At 41.7% G+C, this 15,635-nt stretch overlaps 1 protein-coding gene across 1 annotated transcript; it reads right to left on the reverse strand.

Moving 5' to 3' along the window:
- Positions 1–4,280: 4,280 nt before the first annotated feature.
- Positions 4,281–15,132, reverse strand: pcdh10b (protocadherin 10b). The gene is given in 7 exon segments (XM_048970376.1): positions 4,281–5,338; positions 7,871–8,028; positions 11,065–11,171; positions 11,410–11,468; positions 12,168–12,675; positions 12,677–13,000; positions 13,002–15,132. Coding segments are annotated over 7 exon segments (2,880 nt in total). The 5' UTR covers positions 14,672–15,132; the 3' UTR covers positions 4,281–5,284.
- Between the last annotated feature and the right edge of the window lie 503 nt (positions 15,133–15,635).

Genomic DNA, 15,635 nt, shown 5'->3' on the forward strand with positions numbered 1-15,635 from the left:
GAGATGTTTGTTTTTTTTTTGCTTAGTTTAATGGCTTTTTTTTTAGGTCCTGGCAAGGTTTGTTCACAACTGCTGTAACATATGGCAGACCAGGTCCTAAAGAGGAAGACGTGGATGCCGGTGTCGGATCCTAATTACCAGCTCATTAACACTCAGGTGCAACTTCCACTGGATGGGAGAATGGTCTAAACGGCTTGCTTATCTATCATGAAAAACGTAATTACGCTGTCCTCAAGCATAGGGAGAACCAGCGTTTCAGACATTACCGAAAAAGAACAAATAAACGACTAGTTAACCAGCTAAAAGACCTTTAATTTTCCACTCCGTCGGAGTGACTGGCTTCACAGACAGTTACTGCTGTTGCAGTCTGACAGATCTGGCTCTTCACGAAACGTAGAAAGAGCACGATAATTCCACACTCCGTTAGAAAATGCATTTCCTTCAATTACTCTGAGCGTTTTTGTTTGCACAACTCTAGCTAGTTCTGGGATTTCGTTTGTAAGCATTGGAAAGTCGTTTAGTTGGACCACAGAAGAAAAACACCCATTCCTCCTTCCCTTGCTGTCAGACGCGTTGCATGTGATGTTGTTCTTACAATCATATGTCACATTTTTCTGCCGTCGGAGCCTCACTCGTGAGTCTCAGACAGAGTCCAGAAGAGATCACAAGGGAAAGGATTCCTTCCCAAAACAAAGACCTTTCTGACTGATAACGGCAAGCCTAACAGGGCCTGCGCAGAACCAGATGGACCCACGCCGGGCCGAGAGATCTTGTGATATCTGCTATCGGGGGGAAAGCATTCGGGTAAAGCAAATTAGAACAGATAAACGATTCACTGGATGGATGGTACCGTCAATGAAGCGTTCTGTGCCAACCAGCCACCCATTACGCTTTTCTCCAGGGCACAGAGAGACAGTCAGAGATGGAGATAGAACTAAAGAGAAAGCTTCAAATACTGCACTCCGGGCAACATTCATCTCCAGAAAGGACAAAGGCAAAACATAAGGCAGATTTTTTTTAACCGTAAAATCGCACTTACAAGCTCACATGTTACATTTTTGGATTTAAATATGGACATGCACACACTCTTCCACAGTCATATACTCTTGTATTCTGCTTCCAGTTTGGTATCATAGAATATCTCTCACAGGTATAGTATATTTTTTACAATATGGATCTTGAAAGACTGCAATACCAGCAGTGTGTGTGTGTGTGTGTGTGTGTGTGTGTGTGTGTGGGTGATTGTGTATGTATTTACCACACTGTGGGCACCAAATGTCTCCACAATGTGCTAAAAATTATTTTTTGGCTTGAGAGGTCCTTTTCCAGGTCCCCACAATATCAACCGCAATTAAATTTAAAAAAATCTGTGACTGCAATAAAAAAAACTACGAATGCCAAAAGTCTTGTGTTTTGTTTGCTTTCTTATGGTTAAGGGTGGGGCTGGGTGGGGGTTCAGGCCGTCATTGTTGGATAAGGATTATGTCCATAGAAATGAAAGGACAGTCCCTACAAATATATAGATACATAATCTCTCTCTCTGCCTCACTCTCTTTGTGTATGTGCGGGTTATTTTTACCATAAATAAAATTATAGAATTATATTGCAGCATATCATATTTGTACTCATTACATTCCCTTTGAATAAAGCAATTAAATAACCATTTGATTTCATAACACAAATATATTTTTCCATTTCCCAGAATCAGGGTTAGGCAAAGACTATGTAGCCATTCTTTCTTTTAGCGGTTTTATTTATATATTCTTGTTTTTTTTTTGGGGGGGGGGGGCGGCACGGTCTGCCGGTTTACACACGGCAAGCCTGTTTGGTCCCTGCCTGCATCTCGGCTATTGCAGCCGTCGATAGATGTAGCGGAGCTTCCTGGTCTGCCTGACGCTCCGCCTCGCCCCCGTGACAGACGACGACGCAGAAGCTGGCAGCCGCTCACAGACCCTCAAAAGCTTCCCTGCAGAGGAGTACAGAGGGCGAGAGCAGGCAGGGAACACCTTGACAAAACCGTCGGAAGCCAAGCCTCCTTCCAACCTCCCACCTGGCCTGCCCCGCACCCCCGTCCCCTCCCCAGGCTCCCTCCCACTGCCTCCATGAATTCCACAGCACCGAACAAAGAGCCCCCCCTTCAAATGTTTACTTGTAAGCAATAACATGCCAAACTGACAAGTGTTAAAAGCGTAAACACCGTTTGTATATTTAATGCACATTTCTCTCCGCTTAGACAGAAAAACCACACACCTTCCACCTGTCTACAATTCTTTTCTCGTTAACTGCGAGGAAATATTCCTACCTACCTCCCTGTGAAACGACTTTCAGTTTATCAATGATGGCATTTTTTGTTACGGCAAACACTGCTGGGATTAATAGCCGTCTCTTTGGGTGTGATGTGGAACATTCAAAAAAGGATGAAATTCTGTTCACTGACTTTGAAATTCTGGGATAGTTAACTTACGCCCCAAGAATGTAAAATCCATGTCAGGGTTTTTTTGTGCATTATTTTAGAACTTTAATGCTTGTTTTGGGAATTGTAAGTAATTTATTTTTTCTTAAATTATCTTTCATTAGGCTTTAATGATTTCCTAATTTAGTTCCTCTTGTGCCTTTTAACTCGTGTTTAATGCACCATGTGATAGCTATTAACTAAGGCTGCGTACAAAAGCTTTAATACAGGGGGGGAAATATTTCAGTGCTCTTAAAACTTTAAGACAGAGGAAAGCATAAACGCTTAAGATACCACTTCAAGGAATCAAAAATAAATAAATAAATCTTTCAGATTCCAAATGAACAAGTAAACATCTTTTTCCCCCAGGAACAACATATTTACATCACGCATATACAGATAGTACAAGATCCAAAACAACCGACAAGGTTTTCACAAAACAGTTACAAATTACTTTCGTCTTTAGATAGTCTCTGTGTGAAGATAAATGATTATGCATAAATATAATTCTACAATGAATAATTGACCTGTTCAGTTTATCGATTCAAAGGGGTTTAATGAACATGAATTAATACATTCTGATGGCTTGCAGATAATTTATTTACTATATTATCTGATATTTTGCTGGATATTCAATGTAAAATGTGTCAAGCATAATGTAAAGGTGGGTAACATTTTGGGCTGAGGAAAAAATGTGAAATCATTAACTTTTTTAAGTTACTAAAGTTTATCTTGATGTGCAAGATAATCAGAAGTGGAGCATAATGTACAGAACAAACCAGCAACAACTTCGCCTTTTGTTGTTCTGTTTATTGCCAGCAGCTTTTTAAATCGTTGCCCTGAATTCATTTACAGAACTTACTGTATGCTTATACAGATAATGAACTCGATGATATGACCATGTTTCATCATTATGTTTGATGTCGGGTTATAAGCAGCACAAGCTACGTCGATCACTTTTTTGTCGAATGATTGAACGCAGTGGTCTTCAGCAATTTGTCTATTGATCATTTCCTTGTGGAAATAAATGCAGCAGGGTCCTTAGAAGCCGCTTTTGTGGGAAAAAGCAACAATTTGGTGTGATGGAGCAGAGCCGGCCAGCATCCAGGATGCCTGGAGCAGTTGAGGGCGAGAGCACCTTGCTCAAGGACTCAACAGTGCTTTAATTTTCTCTGGCAGAAAACAGGATTTGGACCCACAACCTTCCACACGGAGCCTCAGAGTCCTAAACCACCAAACAAGCAAGAGGCAGCAGGAGCTAAATGCCGCTGTTCTGAGAACAGACACAAGTACAGAAAAGAACAGGAGCAGAGACCAGCCTTATAAAACAAGCTTTAAAAACGTATCTCACACATCTTGGCATGATGACGCAGCGGCACATCAATGCAATTGACTTCACGTCGACATGGGCTACAGGAGCCGCGTCAAAACCCAGCGCAAGCAAGACATCTCGGGTCGGTGGTATAACCAGTGCGCGTCAATGTACACATTAATATGTCACTGAGAGTCAACAGCTTGCTGCGAGACGTGAGACCGGCCGAGTCACACATCAGCACTATCCATCCTCCCCGGAGCAGGAGACAGGAGGACGTCTTGAAGAACATACGGGACTTGACATGGGACATTCCGGTACACGTTACAGCAATGTGCACAGTTTGCATGATGATAGGGCTTCAAGAAATCAATGTGAAAGAAAGCATGTGGATATACATAGAAAAAAAAAACATATTTGACCAATAATCTCACACTTATTATCCACAGGACGCTTAAGAATGCAAATATGTTTTTTTTTTTTTTAAGATTAAATAAAACACTTGAGCCTCCATACTTTGTATTTATCTGTTTATTAATCACCTCTCGGTATTTGTGTGTGTTTGTCTGATGTATTTATAACGTTGATACTACTTCTGTTCCTTAAATGACCATTTTTGGTTACAATAACATTTAATTACCATGAATTTGAATCTAAAGTATTAACTCCTTTTATTTCTAGACATGAATCCCAATATTCGAAAGTGAAAAAGAAAAAAAAATATATATACTGTATATATAACCTGGTGTGACTGAAAATAAGGCCTATTTTAACTGACTGAAACATCACAAGCCATCTTTAGAATTTAATGTCCTTTTACGGAATTCTATGGTGAATTAAAAAAAAAATAATAATAAAAATTGACCAACAGATACCACACTTCCAGAAAAGTATATATATAGATTTATGTATATAGATATATATTTATTTAGAAGCTTTAAAATAGTACAGTAAACACTTTAACACATGATAGAAACTAGAGAATGTCATTCATTATGTTGGTAGCCCAACACTTTCCTGACCGACTTAGTGGAAAAACAAAGATCTTTATAAAAAATAATAATAATAATAATCATAAAGAAAAGCATGATCACAATCTTCCTTATAAAGCTGGACTAGATTTTGGAACACCTGACCACACAAACATAATATAAAACAGTCAAGTCTAAAACAGTGATATTGCATTTATAATGCACAAATATTTCCTGTACAATTGGCTTCTCGGTGTAAGTACAAACATCTAAAGGGCTCAGTGACATTTGAAGATATACATAGTGCTGTAAACAGGCACACACAGATCAAAAGGTGAACGTCACCTCTATGTTTTTTTTTTCTTTTTTTGTATATAGTTCTGTTTCGGCTCATTTCTCAGGCCTGCTGAGATCACGCGTGGTCCTAGAGTCCGCCATCCCTGTCTCTGTCCACAAAGGCAGAGCGCTCCGAACACAATGTCTGACTAGATGGCTACAGTAACGGAGTTGAAAACTTGATGCTTTTGTTGGTCAACTATTTGTGCAAATTCACGCAGTCTCGGGTATGTCCACACGATAAGGATTAGCAAATCCTTTTCCGTGCTGCAAGTAGAGAACATAAAGCCATTAATTCTACACTCCCATGGTCTTGTTACAAGATTCTGCTAGACCATTATTTAATTGTATTAATAAATTCATAGCAGAGACATAACTCTTCTATGATTATTCATCTGCATTTTACTAATTAAAAATCTACAAATGGTTATTAGGACAGTAGTTATTAGGGTTAGGATATTATCATAAATATTCCACGATTCATTCATCATGGCCAACATCAATGGAGAAAGGCTCTAAGCACACAGAGGCATACAGAGGGAAAGAAATGGTCACGTATAGCTCTATGTCATTCGTATGTATCCCTGCGTTTCCCAGTGGGTAACATTTATTAGCAATCCTACGACACTTTCTGAGGTATAGAAGAAACTTAGGAGATTTCCGAAATGTCCCAAAGTCTCTCGTTAATCTGCACTGTCTACAGATGATTATACAGGCTCTGAACAACGAAAGAAAATAATGACCACTGTCCCCTTGTTTACCACTTGAGTCCAAATGCGACTCTCACAAGACTTTCCTGGTGAGTAAAAGTGGAAACGTTAACGATATAAAAATGCGGCACGTTTGGAATTAAACGGCACACGAAAGAACAGAGGGAAGTCTGTGGCATAGATTTTGGTGACGGTGACTTCATTAAGATATCCCCTTGCGGCTGAAATTGAGTGCTGCCCTCATTTGTTCACAGAAAATTACTTTGCGATCAACCGACGTTTCACACCGTAAGAGTTTTCATATGTACGAGGTCAAGGTTTTCACGAATCTTTTTGCAATTTTTTTCCGTCAAATGCAGTCACATGCAATGAGACTTGATTTGTTCGGGCTGCCGTTGGCTCTTCGGCTACGTTTATAGTCACGCCAGCACACTGAAGTGGGACGGTCCTTTCACGTCGCCTTTTCGCAATAACACTGCTGAGAGTAAATGATGATTCGCCTGGAATTAAAACCGCTTGTTTAGCTAAATGCACAAGTCCTTGTGCACGGAGCCCGAGTTTAACTTGCCTGTAAATCATTGATTTTTGATTTTAACAAAACTATGCTAATGATATTTATAATAACATGAATTACTTTAAAAATCTGTATTTTTTCATAAAGTAATATCTAAAATCATAGGTATTCAGGAAGTTATTAATGCATTTAATTAGAGAGCTACATTACAGTGAAAAACTAAATTAAGCTACCTTTTTTGCACATTTTCTCTAGTTTAAATATTAAATTTATAACAAAAATACACAAACACTAGATATACCAGGGCTGGGTTGCCTGGGCTGCATGTAATGACATGTATCTAATGACACTGAGAGAAACTTATCAATAGATGGCCTATTAATTAAATAAATTCCTTATGAACTGTGACACTGAATTTTTCATAGATTCAAATGGCAAAAGACAGGGGGGCTATGTTGATATATTGCTCCTGCCGGCGTGGGACACGGCAGATATAATAAGACAGAGGCCCGTCGGTATCTAATGGAGCCCTGAAGCCGTTCGGCGGGGGTCTCACAGACGGACGCCTTCGCAAAGACATTCGCATAAGAACGGCGCGACAAGAAAGCAGCTCTCGACAAAGGCGGCCATTGTCTCGTCCTCTAATCCGCATTCTCACTTTACATCAACAACAGAACACAAGATCGTTTAGCATTTTATTAACCTCAATAATCAATACAATAGGATTTACTAGTAACATTTTCATATTACATTGATGTGTCTTGAGTACTTTACAATTTGATCTTTCCTTGAAGTTCACCTGCAAATGAACTGAATTGCACTGACAACTATATATATATATATATATATATAGTGTGTATATAAATCCCTGCTGACTTCAGCAATTGAAATGGAATCCAGAAAAATAAAAGATTGGCCAAAAAAATTTACTTTTTTTGCACGATTGAAAAATATCCAAGACGAAGATGGACCATAAAGCCGGCACATGGCATATGAGAGATTTGATAGAAGTTTAAAAGCAGTGGTCAGTATTTTCCGTACTCAGTTCAAAATTACACTTACACATTTTGAAAAAATACTCATTTAAGAAAGAACCCTGTGCTGATTCCCCATATAAAAGCGGCAGACAGAGGCTTAAATGAAAAGGCAGAGCGGACGAGGAGCTTCAGTCTGCCGCGGCCCAGCGTCACAGTACAAATTACACAATCACTGTCAAATTACTGTTTATGGGGGGGATAAATGGATGTGCCTGAAACTTTTCAAGGATTAAAGGAAGATGAAAAATTTTAAGGAAACAAAAAGAAAAGGACAATGTTAGTGTGAGAGACAGAATGACAGGATGGGTTACGATGAAAAGAATTTAATGACACTTCCAGCCAATGTGAGATTTTAGTGGTATTCGATCAGATCGAAACTGGTGGCTAAATACTCACACAAATAGGGGGGTTTGTAAGGCGCACGTGTGCTGGACAGAAGTGCATCAAACTCTTTCCTCTCTAGGGTGCCGTGATGTGACTTCTCTTTGCCAAAGGTGGAGAATGATCTCTCGCCAGTTTGCTCAGGCATTTCAAATACCTCAGTGTCGGGCACAGAGTCCATTCCCGGGACGTGCAGATTGCTACGGTAATCTGCCCCCTGACGGCCGTCGGACGACACGAAGGAGGGCATCCAGCATCGATCAGAGTGCCCGAGGGCTTTGCACTCCTCTGTGCAGTTTGAAAAGAGATCAGCGCCTACAACAAGACAATCAACAGCGGGCAATGCATGAGGACACCGTCCCTGTCATGAGGCATAAGCCCCGCCCCACCCAGCCACCCCCGCCACTGATGACAAGCCCAGAAAGTGATAATATGCCTCTCATGCATTTCCTCTCTGAAATGAATATGTCTTTTTTTTCTCCCCCCAGCCCCCCGCCCCCCCCCCCCCCCCCCCCCCCCCACACACACACACACACACACACACACACATACACACACACCGGAAGCTCTAGGTCATTTCAGACTTTGATTTCAACACAAGTTCTTTTCTGAAACAGAGAAGGCAGGGAAGCTGGTGATTGTCTGGAATTATGCAAAACTGGGAATTCATAAAATAATAGCCCAATACTGGAGTTAATTACTTCATTCGGAGCAATGAAAATTCCGCCGCAGCAAAATAATGACATCCTCTGACAGCCCTAATCGCCTGCAGATGATTCCGCCACTCCGGACAGCGGTCGCAGTACTGGAACGACGGCGGTTCAGAATGTTGAACACACAGATCAAAGCACCAGTAATGACAGACTGAATATATTCTGGAGTCAAACGTCTAATCTTGGATTCCTTATAGCACGAGTTCTATCACTGCTGAAAGCGGGCTTGGTGACGCTAGAAAGGAAGAAAAAACCTGCAGGTTTTCTGGTAGATAAAAAGGATAAAGGTCACATTTCACTTCACTTCACTCATACATCAAAGGAAATATTTGAGACAACTTCCTGAAAAGAATTTGACAAAGGTTCTGAATCTTACACCAATGAAAAGATCCATTTTATACTGGATTTTTTCTTGCTGGATCGGCTAAAATTTTTGTTTATCGTGCATTTACTTTGGCATTTACTTTCAGGCGACTGTAAAACAGCCGATTGGCAGGGTGCAGTGAGTGAAATCCTGCACAGACGTTCCATTGAACGCAACATGGAAACTAGTTATATTATGCAATTTCAAGAGGAACATAAATACTTCAGATTCTTTTTGACTGCTATATACAGAGCAAATTTCCGAGAATAACTACATTTTTGTAAAAGATCTATAAAATGAAGGTCTAACAGCATCCCTTCAAAATGCTCCCATTCTGCATTTCAGTTTTATTTACCACATTGATGCTCAAATTTTGATTACAAAAAGCACTTGAGGTTGCATCGTTATCAACAGTATTTTTCAATGGACTAGCATCCCATCCATGATGCACCCCAGCCTTGTGCTCCGTGCTGCTTGGGACAGACTTCAGGCCCACTGGAACCCTGACTAGTATAGGCCGTCAGAAGATGCATGTTACAATCGATTAAAAGTATTTTTTTCCCGTTACTAACAATCTTATCTATTCGAAACCGTTTTCGTCACTGGTAACATTGTAGTGACTATTGATAAGTATTCAAATCTTTATCACCAATGGCAAAACCCACTGACACTATACTGACCACTACAGCTCTTACAGATCAACAAATACAGAGTCACGTGCAAATAGGAGACGCGACAGTGGGTCTCCTAAGATTAATCCTCCGATAAAATGGCCTTTTCATCAGGAATTTCTTCAACGAAATTCAAGCATCACCAATCTGAGCATTAATAATAACCTTCATTTAACAATTGGTATGCAGGTCGAAAAGTAAATTACTGATCAGTGGGCTATACAGCGCTTACGTGCCAGACAGACAGAATGGAAGGAGACAGTCCCCGGGAGACGCGATTAATATTTGCAAAGTACATCTTAAAGCAGAGCCGCTTTGCAATTTATCATGTTTTGCTTTGCTGCCTAAACGAGATCGTATAAGTACAAACTACGCATCACCGGAACAGGATCCTGATTGTGAAAATATGCTTATTCATCTTTTTAAACGTGCTTTTAATAAGTTTATTTTTCATGTCTTTCTCCCTTTATCTACGTGGCGTGCGTTTAATTATCACCGAGTTATCATTACAAAAACGTTACTTTGTATACATTTGGTAAGAGAAACACGCACAGGCTTCTGCGTGTAATTAATTCTAAAAAGTATGAAAATATTAAACTAATTTACATTTCTCAGAAAGAGTATTGCAAAAGGAACATTTTGTCGAACACGTCGAAATTTCATTAGGAAAAAAAGCACGTTTACAGTACATAGATTAACTTAAGTCATATTATTTTGATTTAGACATTATTAGAACAGTAAAAATGTGTGTGTGTGTGTGTGGCTTAACCAAACTATTTGTCTAAGTTACAGCACATCCCATTCATCCATAATGACTCTGTAGACAGAAATGAATGTGTCATTGAGTTGTACTTCGACTTTTATAAATTTTAATCCCATACAAGCTCACTCTCAGAATGCATCCCTGCTCTCTGCCGCTGTCTGCTAATGTGTGTTCTGCACGATGGACCATTGTCAAGACTGGCGATGGGAACTTGGGAGTGACACAGTCCCCCTAGCGTGAAGTAATGCAGCGCGTTCCCACACCATGAATGACAAACCCCGTCCTTCTTCTAAATCCCCCCACTTTGTCCAAGAGCAGCATGGCGGGGGTCGTCCAGCAAACCTCATTAAGGCTGAATATTTATAAACAGCGGAATAAACCGGAGCCGCCACTCAATGGGGTCATTGTTGTGGAGAAACTTCACATAAAAATAGGACCAGACGAAGCCGACACATCTGCAACAACAGCCGGGATACACGTATCACCTTTTTCATTAGCATGACATTTGGTATAATCTGCTAGCTGCCATGGATATAAAAATCGGAAATACCACTACACCGGCAAATAACAACTATACAATTAGCGAATGGCGTAAAATCACAGCGACTGCAATAAGTGTACAAAATAAAAGTATAAAATAGCATTTTCAATAAGTGCCCGCTGCAAATTCATGTTCCCAGCAAACTCAAACGCAACCGCAGATTAAAAACAACTCATTGAGATGTTTTCTAGAGTGAGGCCTCCAATGACAGGCCTAATAAATTAAACATCAGTAATACGATTAAACATCACGCACAATACAACTTGAAGAGGCATCGGGGTGTAGGCGCGCGCACTCACCAGACGAGTGACCTCGATTGGTGGCGTCATGATCACTGTCTCCTTGTTCACTATCTCCGTGTCCACTGTCTTTAGAACTGACTATATCTGCTTCCTGAAAAGCAGAACTAAAAATCACAATAAATGAATAACTTGATAGAAATCATTTAATAATATATATTGTACGTCAAAGTTCCACTGACCAGCACAACACACACAAAATCACACATAATTCTGCCATCAAACGGCCGCCACAGGTGTTACACAATAAATGCGCTTATATGCATACAATCCCTCCCCCATATATCATCGTCTTGTCATCACGATTACGATTGAAGGTAAACGCCACACAGACCGTCTCCTTACCTGTTAACACGCCGAGGTCTATCGACAAGGTAGCTAAGTTCAGCCCTCTGGTGTTTATTCTAAAAACAAAAAAAAATAAATAAATAAAGTACATAAACACATGACCTTTCGCCCGATGTATAGCATGACAGTTTTATATAGACGATTTCTAACTTGTCCACTAAAAATACATATATCAACCAATGCCATTATCTCCGCATATCTCTCATAAATACCAGCACATGCAATAATACGCCTGAAATGGACGTGTCGGTGGAGACGCTTGTTGTAATTTATTTATTTATGCTTTCCTATAATACGGTAACGGTTTTATTTAGTGGTGAACCCGTCTCAGCTTCTGCTACAGACGAATCTTTGTTCAAGTGTTGCTCAGAAAGACCGTGCCAGGAATACTTAATTCCCACCGACTGTGGAGCCGCTCCTCGCACATACAACTGCTGTGATATATATCATTTTAGAGCAAGGGATTCAGTCGCTCGGTCTTTCAAACACGCACAAATTTCAACAAACAGGAGTCGGTGTTTCCATAAATACCTGTACAAATTCACTCCCCAGATTAAGTAATCTGCAATTACTTAAAAATATATTAAACGACATCTCACATTCAGCTTTCCTTCAAAACGCAGGGTTCAATTAAAATGGATAAAATGTGCGATCACGTTTCACACCATTTACAAAACGGGATTATATAAATTAAAATCACAAAGGACAAAACATAAAAATATATCATAAAACAATTAAGCATCAGCAATTCTTACCTCATTGGATAAAATGCTGCCGTTAGATATGATGTCGGGCTGTTGGTCTGTGTAACCTGTCACTAAGGCTCCACATGGGCTGTGGTCACTGTCTGCGCCCCTAGCAGGGCTACGGGGCTTTAGGAACATTAGATCAGTTTTGGCAGATTCCGGTGTAAGACATACCTGGTAGCAATAGTTCTGGTTTTGATGGTGGGAGTTGAAGCTCCCGGATTCTTCGACCGGGACCTGCGCGGTGCTGGTGACATTAGTGCTCTGCACCAGCATTATATCAGACTTGCTAAGCTTTTTCTTTCTGGCTCTCGCCTGCCTGCTACAGCAGGAGCCGCAACAGAGGCAGCAGTCGCTGGCCAGACACGTGTAAATGTTCAACTTTTTGTCCTTCTGACACCGCACGGCCAGCACAATCATGGCCAGCAAGAAGATGAAAGACACGGAACCCAGCGCGATTATGAGGATCAGGGTCAGGTCCAGCGAGGTCTCCTTCGCTTTGGCGGAGCCCCCGTTCTCCGCCGTGTCCCTCCACTATACTGTCCACTATCATGATGATGACGCTGGCCGTGGATGACAGAGGCGGCTGCCCGTGGTCCCTCACCTCGATCAACAAGTCATAAAGCTGGTGAGGGTCTCTTTTGCTGGATACCCGGCGGGCGGTCCTCAGCTCTCCGGTTCTCCAGTCCATGCGGAACATCCCGTTCTCGTTTCCTTTTTGGATACTATATGACAATCGAGCGTTCTCTCCATCATCGGCATCCATGGCAACTATGCGTGTTACTAAATATCCAGGTTCTGCGGAGCGAGGCAGTGGCTCCTTGGCCGTGCCGTTTTTTCCCCACCGGCGCGATGACCGTGGGCGCGTTGTCGTTTTGATCCACGATTATAACGTTCACGGTGGCGTTGGACGTTAATTCCGGGCTCCCCGAATCCTTCGCCTGGACCATGAAGCTGAAGTCCTTCAGCTGTTCATAGTCGAAAGACCTCAGCGCGTACAGGTAGCCGTTTTCGGAGTTGATGGAGACATAAGTGAACACGGACATGCCCTGAATGTCGCACTCCACTATGGAGTAAGAAATTAACGCGTTCTGCCCGACGTCCGGATCCAAAGCACTTACTGCGTAGATATATGCCCCTGGTACATTGTTTTCTGTCACATAGACGTCAAATGCCGGCTGCGTAAATGCTGGCGCGTTGTCATTCTCGTCCGACACCTGCACTTTAATGGACTTGCTTGTGGCAAGCGATGGGATGCCGTTGTCTTTGGCCACCACCGTTAACGTGTAAGAGTCAGCGCTCTCCCTGTCTAGCGCTCCATCCGTAACGATGGTGTAATAGTTCCGGAACGATGATTTCAGCTTGAACGGTACGTCTCCGAGAATTTCGCAGTGTATCTGTCCGTGATCCCCAGAATCTTTGTCCGTCACACTGAGCAATGCGATCACGGTGCCCGGCGCAGCCTTTTCGCTCACTGAGTCGGTCATGGTACTGAAAGTGATCTCCGGGGCATTATCGTTCCCATCGATCACTTTGACCAGAACTTTACAGTGAGCGGGCACGGCGTTGGGACCAAGGTCCTTCGCTTGCACGTAAATCTGAAACATGCTGCTCTCCTCAAAGTCCACCTCTCCGCTGACTTCAATCCGACCGGTCCGCCCGTCAATGCTGAAAAGATCCTTCACTTTCGGGGCATTGTGGTTGCTGAAAGAATATACAATCTCGCCATTTTGTCCTTCGTCCATGTCGGTGGCGTTTAACTGGATTACCAAGGTGCCCACCGGGGAATTTTCGGGGAGATTTACCGTGTACACCGACTGGTCGAAAACGGGAACGTTATCGTTGGAATCCAGCACTTTAACCACCAGCAGCGCAGTACCGGTTCTTTGAGGAAGACCACCATCGACCGCTGTTAGTACGTACCTGTGCACCGACTGCTGTTCCCTGTCCAGCGGCTTTTCCAGCACTAGCTCGGCAAATTTCGTCCCGTCTCCCTGCGTTTGCACGTCGAGGTAAAAATAGTTGTTAGTGGTGATTTCGTAGGTGCGGAGCGCATTGGTGCCCACGTCGGGGTCGAATGCGGTCTCCAGCGGGAAGCGCGTTCCCGGAGTGGCACTTTCAGAAATTTCGACAGTAATGTCAGTTTCAGGGAAACTGGGCGGATTGTCATTAATATCCACGACTTCGATCTCCACACGGAAAAGCTCCAAAGGGTTTTCCAAAAACACTTCCAAATGCAGGAGGCAGGTTGCGCTCTGCTTGCAAATCTGCTCTCTGTCGATTTTTTCATTCACAAAAAGCACCCCATTTTCCAAATTCACTTCCAAATAAGGAGTCCGCGAACTTGGCACAGTCTGAAATCTACGAGATGAAAGTTTTGTTATGTCCAAGCTAAGATCCTCGGCAATATTTCCCACAAATGTGCCATGGTCCTGTTCCTCTGGAACAGAATAGCGTATTTGGGAAACCACTCCATCGGCTATACTGATAAGAATAATTAACACAATCATCATCAAAAAAGAAGAAAAAATGCACGTATAATTATTCCCTCTGACTTGAATTGGAATTTTCCATCACCCTTGTCCGTGGAAAGGCGAAAAACGTAAGGCTTCAGAAATCAGACGTGTCTCCTTTTTTTGGTATTGCCAACCCCAAACATTTTTTTAAATAATGAATGCAGGTCTCGGATCCTCAACAGTTCTTTTGTATACGGAGTTTTGTGAGCTTTGGCTTTATAACCGTCATTGTATACAAACCATCCATATAATACAGCCATACATTAAAAGGATGGTATTTCGTGTAAAGACAAATAATTACTAAAATTACATAGCACAAAGCGATCTGTTAATTATGTTGTAGTCGTTGCTGTCATATTAGTCCTATATATGAATATAAATACACAAACGCAATTTTCTTACTTTTGCATTATCTTTCTGACCCAGGTGCAGAAACGGCGAACTCCTCTAAAAGACTTCTGAACACGGACTGCTCAGCATTTCAGTTTTTGCGCAGCGCTCTTCCCGATACAGCCAATGGGTGCCATCGACACCCACAGACCTCACGTCTGATTGGGGGATTTTGACGTCAATTATATCAAGTCACAAGTCCATATAAAGAATCCGTTTAGCATCTTTGCAGGGGTTCCATTAATTGAATTGTATATCTGATGATAGATTTAATACACAAAGACATATTACTGAGAACAAATACCACGAAGCTGTAATTCTGAGGGCGCTTTAACGAGTTTATGCCGGCTTTATTATCGAATTAAACTGCAGGACCACAGACTTCTCTGTCCCAGTAAATGCTTTTAAATGACATAAAAATATATTTACATTTCTGAGACTGGAACTTGATACGTAGTATCCTTCACGCGCTTCCTTAAATAAGTTTCTCTTTTAAAATCAAAGCAGGCAAATGGCGGATCTGAGCGGACATTCACGAACATCATATTGTTGAAGAGTGACAATCTGATTG

The sequence above is a fragment of the Brienomyrus brachyistius genome, chromosome 12 (assembly GCF_023856365.1).
Source record: "Brienomyrus brachyistius isolate T26 chromosome 12, BBRACH_0.4, whole genome shotgun sequence".
Lineage (NCBI taxonomy): Eukaryota > Metazoa > Chordata > Actinopteri > Osteoglossiformes > Mormyridae > Brienomyrus > Brienomyrus brachyistius.